General features: G+C 36.5%; 1 protein-coding gene across 5 annotated transcripts; it reads left to right on the forward strand.

Moving 5' to 3' along the window:
* Window positions 1-280: 280 nt before the first annotated feature.
* On the forward strand, window positions 281-6,539 carry LOC124400431 (N-acetyllactosaminide beta-1,3-N-acetylglucosaminyltransferase 3-like). Of its 5 annotated transcripts, none has more exons than XM_046872262.1 (4): window positions 281-440; window positions 1,444-1,468; window positions 2,509-2,555; window positions 4,521-6,539. In XM_046872262.1, the coding sequence occupies exon 4, from the start codon at window positions 4,568-4,570 to the stop codon at window positions 5,687-5,689; it is 1,122 nt and encodes a 373-aa protein (XP_046728218.1). In that variant the 5' UTR covers window positions 281-440; window positions 1,444-1,468; window positions 2,509-2,555; window positions 4,521-4,567; the 3' UTR covers window positions 5,690-6,539. The 5 variants fall into 5 exon arrangements, with proteins under 5 accessions (XP_046728218.1, XP_046728216.1, XP_046728214.1 ...); XM_046872258.1 differs by lacking the exon at window positions 281-440 and adding an exon at window positions 1,063-1,209; XM_046872260.1 differs by lacking the exon at window positions 2,509-2,555.
* The last annotated feature ends 622 nt before the right edge of the window (window positions 6,540-7,161 follow it).

The raw sequence follows: 7,161 nt of genomic DNA on the forward strand, positions 1-7,161 counted from the left end.
CAACACAACAGTTTCCCTGGGATCAAAAACATATTCTGATTCTGGTGTGTGTGTGTGTGTGTGTGTGTGTGTGTGTGTGTGTGTGTGTGTAGTGTTTGTTTGTTAGTTGCAGGATTCATCACATAAATTTTATTTACTGTTTTGAAATAATCTTTTTTCGTGTGTCTCCGTGTGGATTAAACAGAAACTAACACCCCCTCAAACCCCCCCCGCCAGGGGCGGGATTACAGATAACTAACCGATGTGTGAAACATTGTTAACACGGAAACAATAATTTTGACATCTTTTCTCAGAGCACACACTCACACACACACACACACTCTCTCTCTCTCTCTCTCTCTCTCACACACACACACACACACACACACACGCTCTCTCATAAACACACACACAATCATGGCTGATGTTTTAGTCATTACTTCTTTCAGGACGATTTGCAGGTAAACAGATTTTACGTTGTGTTTATTTAATCTGTGCATGCCGTTGTCTGTGTGTGTGTGTGTGTGTGTGTGTGTGTGTTTTCTCCCAACCTATTTATTTCATTATTTAAATGGTGCGTGTGTGTGTGTGTTTTTTCTCAACCTACTTTTATTTCATTATTAAAGTTGTGTGTGTGTGTGTGTGTGTGTGTGTGTTCTGAGAATTTCTGATTGGAATAAAATTATGGGTCCGAATTTATAAAAAAAAGAAAAATGCACTAACGTGTAAATAATAATACAGGTTTTTTTGTCTACACTGATTTAAAATAAACAAACAAAATCATTAGTTTGCTTAAGTTCTTTAACTTTATTTAGATCCCAAGTCACAGAATCAGCAGAGTAAATATAATTAAATAATCTGTGTGTGTGTGTGTGTGTGTGTGTGTGTGTATGTGTGTGAGAGAGAAAGAGACTAATGAGCATGTTATACTAAAATCTTTAATTACTTACTTTTCTTTGATTGTTTCATGTCCTCTTTTGCTTTCTTTTTTCACTTTCCTCCTTTACTCTGGGAAAGGTTTATTACACACCAGTGTGTGTGTATATATGTGTGTGTGTGTGTGTGTGTGTGTGTGTGTGTGTGTGCGCGGTGTGCGTGCGCGTGTGTGTTTAAATGAAGGTGTTTGTATGGTCAGACACATCAGATCAAATTGGATTAGACAGCATCCACAGCACGGAGATGAATATCAGACGATTCTTCCATCACTTTTAGTTGTTTTTTTTTTTACATGTATGTAAATATAAATATTTTAAGATAAACTGAACTTTATTAATGGTAAAGGAAACTCTTTTGCCAGACACTGCTTTACAATACAAGAATAGAATAAATTGTCTTCTTCTACAATCTTCTAAAATGTCACCCTTTTTTCTAATTAGCAGTTAAAAGTGTAAAATCTTCCTGCTGCACTGCAGGTGGTATTTATTTGATTATTGGATGTTAATGGATGGTGTGAATGTGTTTCAGATGAAGATGGTGAAGATGAGTTACAGTAAGTAGCATTTATTTATCTTTATTTAGCTTGTTCTCTATTGTAATGTTTAAATGTAAATTTAGTGAGCGGAGTCGTTCTGCTGTAACTTGTTTACATACAACAATGAAACACGACTCGCTGAGCAGAACCTGATCATGCTGACACTCTCACCAAGGGAACACACACACAAACACACACACACACACATTCATGCAAGCACATGTATTTATTTATGCAACAAATGTACAATAACACTCATTTAAAAATGTGTAATATGTTTGAAAGCATAACTACTTTGTGGTCTTTTTTTCTTTTGTATTTATTTGCACATTTATTTTTCTGCTGAATTAAGGTATTATCTTATCTTACACACACATGCACACCCCCAAACATACTCACTATTTCTTAATCTCACACACACACACACACACACACACACACACAACATCATTGCAATATTCTCACATACATTCAAACAAACCCTCTCTCTCTCACACACACACACGCACACAAAATTCTTGCAATATTCTCTGTCTCTAACACACACACACACACACACACACACACACACAGACAGATACAAAATCATTGCAATCTTCTCACATACATTCACACACACACACACACACACACACACACACACACACACACACACACAATAGCTTGTCACTATGCCCTTTGGTACATTTTAGTACACATGTAGTTTGGACTTAATGCTATGGTACCAAATTTGTCCTTTTTAATTGCTGCTTGTTGACTATAATTTACAGTAGATTTATCCTATTAATGGCATTGAGCAAGTGACAAGACCTTTTTTACATCATTTTTGGGTTTCATACAGCAGGTGATGTCCAACCTGCAAGTCCACTGCGTTATTTAAAATATATTTATTTTTAAACATTTAGAAGGACGTGTTTGAAATGTTCATGTTAAATTTGTTACATCACAACTCGCTGCTTTGTTAGCATTTTTCAGAAACCATGACAAGTTATACACATTACTATCAGCATAATCATAATTCATAATTATATCGATAGTAATTACATTCATTTTGTCAGGAATATATCTTTACCTGCTCAACTTCAACTGGTGGAAGAGCTGAAAGGTAAAGATACAAATATATTTTTACATACATTCAGAAAAACAAATACAACAAACTCTTTCTTTGCCCAAGGTTTGATAAAACATGATGAATCCCAAATACATTAAAATATAAATTAATTTTGTTCTATAATTCGTACATACTGTAAAGCTGCTTTGTGATAGTCTATGGTGTACAATAGAAATTAAATTGAATTAAATAGAAATTCTGTCAGAAGTAGCTGATGTAACAGAGTCTGCCATCCATGTGGATTCCTCCTGTCAAACCTTTTGTCAAAAAGTGATAGTAGCTTTGTAATAAATTGTAGACAGAAAAAGACAAAAGACATATTTGAAACATTACTACATCACATGTATGTAATATTTAGGTGACAAAGAAACGACCTTGAAACATCCTTGAATCAACCTTAAGTTCTGACAGGTTTTAGTACAGCTGGAGACTTTGCAATATAAAGTTATAATATATCTTTATAATAAATATATTTTTGCTTTTATTTAAGTTGTGTTTATTTGTTGAATTAAAAAAGAAATGAAATATGTAATTTGAGTGAAGGCAATGAACCTTATACGTACCATCTGACCTAAAATGAAGAACAACATGTAATTGTTTGTGACAGTGTGATTGTTACAAGACACACACTTTATTCACAGTTTATCAGGCGTGAAAGCTTGGGGCGATCTTGAACGCAGCAAATTACATGTCTGATGTAGAAGTAAATGTTTTCACTGTTGATCTGCTGCTCAAATTATTATTATTATTATTATTATTATTATTATTATTATTAATAAAATATTTTAGCAAATATCTGAGTTCATTTGTTTTTTCATTTGATCTTTTTTTTATTATTTGTTTACTGAAAGTTGAAGCCTGAAAACTAAAAAGTCTTTTCTGAACAATTTTTTGTAATTTTGCATTTGTAATACATTTATTAACCTCATGATTTCTGCACACGTTTCCATGAGTAATTTTTGTGGAACATGAGCCCATGTGGTGTGTTAAACCACAGCAGTGTTAGAAATGATTACACAATAAAATTGAAAACAGAAAAAAGCACATGATTTATAAATTCTGGAATTTGTGTCACGGATACTAAGAGTGACCAGGACTTTAAAATAAGACCAAGTGACACTTCTGATTGCACACCAGAGTAATTTATACCCTTATTAGCCCTTGTGTACATTTTGTGTGTGTTCTTTTTTTGTTAAACGTTTGAGTTTGGCTTTCGGTCTGTAAACTTTATTGTTCCATGTGTGATGTGTTCATAGATGTTTGCATTGTAAATACACTTTTGCACAAGCATCCGTTTCAGCTTCATTTATGCAGCAAAAGTGTGTTTTTTAGATTTATGTGTGAAAAAGGGGAGAAGTTCAGACAGTGACAGAAGCAGCTCGACAGGTCGGACATGCTGCTAATCTCACTCTGTGTCTGTAAAAGATCATGTAGGTGGGAACAACCCACTGCCTGTATCATTTTGGAAATCATGCGGAATCCTGCTCTGAAGAGACGTTGCTCAACCTTCAGGTCCTTCATGAAGTTTTTCATCACTTTGCATCTGGTAATAAAGAGTTCTGTAGGAATGGAAAATCACATCAGTAAGCAAAATACTCGTTTGAAGCAACACAAGAACAAAAGTCCAGGAGCTGAGAAAAGCCTCGGAAGAGACTCAAATCGTTTCTACAATGATTTTTATGTTACAAACAAAGAACGTTGCAGAACCAACAAGAAGCAAATAAATCACTCATTTGAGTGGAGAATGAATTGTTTCTGATTCATATGATATGCCTGACTGCATTATTATTCTTTTTTGTTGTTCTGCTCAATAAGATTTTTTATTTCTATACCAATTTGTTCATTTTGAATTCATTCAAAATTCAAATATCCGAGTCGCATATTTTTATAGTCATGTCTCCTGATGTAATGGTTTTACCGCTGAATAAAAACCAGATTTTTTGTTATTCTTTCGTTCAGGCTGCAGGAGAAGGAGGTGGAAACTGGAGACGGCTGTTCTGATCTTCATGCTTACTCTGTTTGTGTTCATAATCCTCCAAAAAGACAACAAGAACAACAACACAAAATCACAAAACACGCTTAGCAAAACAAAATCTAATTCAAGACCTCTAGCATCTCCAGATGTGCTCCTGAGTTCTACCTACAAATGTGAGACAAACTTGTCTGCATCAAACATCTCCGGCTTTTCCACTTTGCCGAAGCACACCCAAGACTTCCTGTTTTACCGGCATTGTCGGCATTTCCCCATGCTGCTCAACAATCCCGGGAAGTGCGGTGGTCCTGAGAACTCTGCTGATGTTTTCCTGCTGCTGGTCATCAAAAGTTCTCCACCTAACTACGAAAGGCGAGAGGTTCTGCGCAAAACGTGGGCGTCCGAGAGACTTGAGAATGGTGTCTGGATCCGCACTGTGTTCTTATCTGGAACTACAGGACAGAGCTTCGAGAAGGAACGACTGAATAAACTCTTGGAGATGGAGAACCGTGAGAACCAGGACATTATTCAGTGGGATTTTGAAGATTCCTTTTATAACCTCACACTGAAGCAGGTCTTGTTCCTGGAGTGGATGGAGAAGTTCTGCCCAGATGTGCACTTTCTCCTTAATGGAGATGATGATATTTTTGCCAACACAGACAACATGGTGCAGTATCTCAAAGGGTTAGATGATAACGATGGAAGTAAACACCTGTTTACTGGACACCTGATCCAGTATGTGGGGCCGATCCGAGAACCTGCCAGTAAATACTACATCCCTGTCCAGATCCAGGAATCAGACAGTTATCCTCCATACTGCGGAGGAGGCGGCTTTCTGTTGTCAGGTTTCACTTCTAGAATCATCTACAACATGTCTCACTCCATCACTCTGCTCCCCATAGATGATGTTTACATGGGAATGTGTCTGGAAAAAGCTGGACTTAAACCCGTTTCCCACATGGGAGTGAAGACAGCTGGACTGTACGTCCCCTCTGACAAGCTGGACTCGTACGATCCGTGCTACTACCGTGAGGTTCTCCTGGTCCACAGGTTTCTTCCACACCAGATCTTTATTATGTGGCATGAAATTCATCGGGAAGATTTGGTTTGTGGAAGGAAAGGATTTTCTGACTTTGTCTCCAAAAAATTCCGTTAATTCTCACACTTTCTGTACTGGTTTACTTCAGGCAAAATTGCACAATTTCCAAGACAGACACAGTAACAGATCTCAGCAGTGCAGGGTTGCTGCAAACACAAGCGGAACTGCAGCTCAGAAGAAAAGGAACTTACTGTAGCAGTAGAAACAGTAAAAATAGAGGTCGGAAATAACCACTAAATTTTTAGCGCCAGCTGTTTTTCTAAAAAAACTGAAACACTTCTGTTTAATCTATTGCAGCTGTTAACACTCGTTCCATCGCCAGTCTTATTATATTCTCTTTATTCAAGTGAATGAAACACAAATAAACAGTGATGTAACAAAAAAGCTGCAAAAGAAATGGTCCTGCAGAACTGACACTGGAGACTCCTTCCAAAAAAAAAATATCGGTTTATTAATACTGTAGGGTGCGCTGTTCAAATCACTGTGTATATAAATGATAACCTATTAAACATAAACTTTCACAATCATCAGTTCTGCTGTTCTAGAAAAAAAAAATCAACCTATTCTTTTCTTCTGACCAATCACAAACCAGTACTGAAGATATTTTATAATTTATTTGGGGTTACATTTATCAAAAACTTATTATTATTATTATTATTATTATTATTATTATTATTATTATTATTGGGGGTTTTTTTGTTGTTTTTTTTTACATTCCATGTTCAGTTCTCAGTAGCGGATCATATGTGTGTAGGTGGGAGGTGTGTTAAGGTGTGGCTTTTGTGTATAGAAAACACAAAATCTGTGTTTATACAGTATGTGTGTGTATAAATATGTCTTGATATTCTCAAAACCTAAATGAATGGATGTTCTGAACCTCAACACAATAAAGAACCCAATGTTTGGATGCCTGAGTTTCTATACAGTGTTCCAGGTTTTGGCCCAGCACCTTGATGTAGATACACTGCAGGTCAGGGATCTCACAGTGGATGGAACCCCAAGCTAAGCTGGTGTTGGATCTGTGATGATCTCAGATGTTGAGCTATTTTATGAGTTGCTCAGTAGCTCCTAGTTTTATAACCATAATGACTGTAGAAGACTGTAGAAAGATCATCAGTCATAATCACACACTCCAGTGCTCATGTTAGTTCTCACTCTCCAGTGTTCTGTAGTGTTTAAAGACTATAATCACAATCTTGATGTCACCCAAATAAGGATGAGGTTCCCCTTTCAAATCTGGTTCCTCTCAAGGTTTCTTCCTCATAACATCTAAGTTTTTCCTTGCTCTAGTCTCCATGGTGCTCAATAGGGGTTAAATACACACCGTTCACATGAACTCTTAAATTTCTGTAAAGCTGCTTTGGGACGACGTCTGTTGTGAAAAGCGCAATAAAAATAAACTTGACTAGACTTGACTTGAGTAATCTCATTACCATCAGAAGAATTTGGTGCTGTTCCAAATCTCACGTTCTCCATGGGGTAAAAATCCTGAGCACAATAAAAATGCAGGGTAAAAACATTGGTGTGTC

Source organism: Silurus meridionalis, chromosome 17, assembly GCF_014805685.1.
Source record: "Silurus meridionalis isolate SWU-2019-XX chromosome 17, ASM1480568v1, whole genome shotgun sequence".
NCBI classification, from domain to species: Eukaryota; Metazoa; Chordata; class Actinopteri; order Siluriformes; family Siluridae; genus Silurus; species Silurus meridionalis.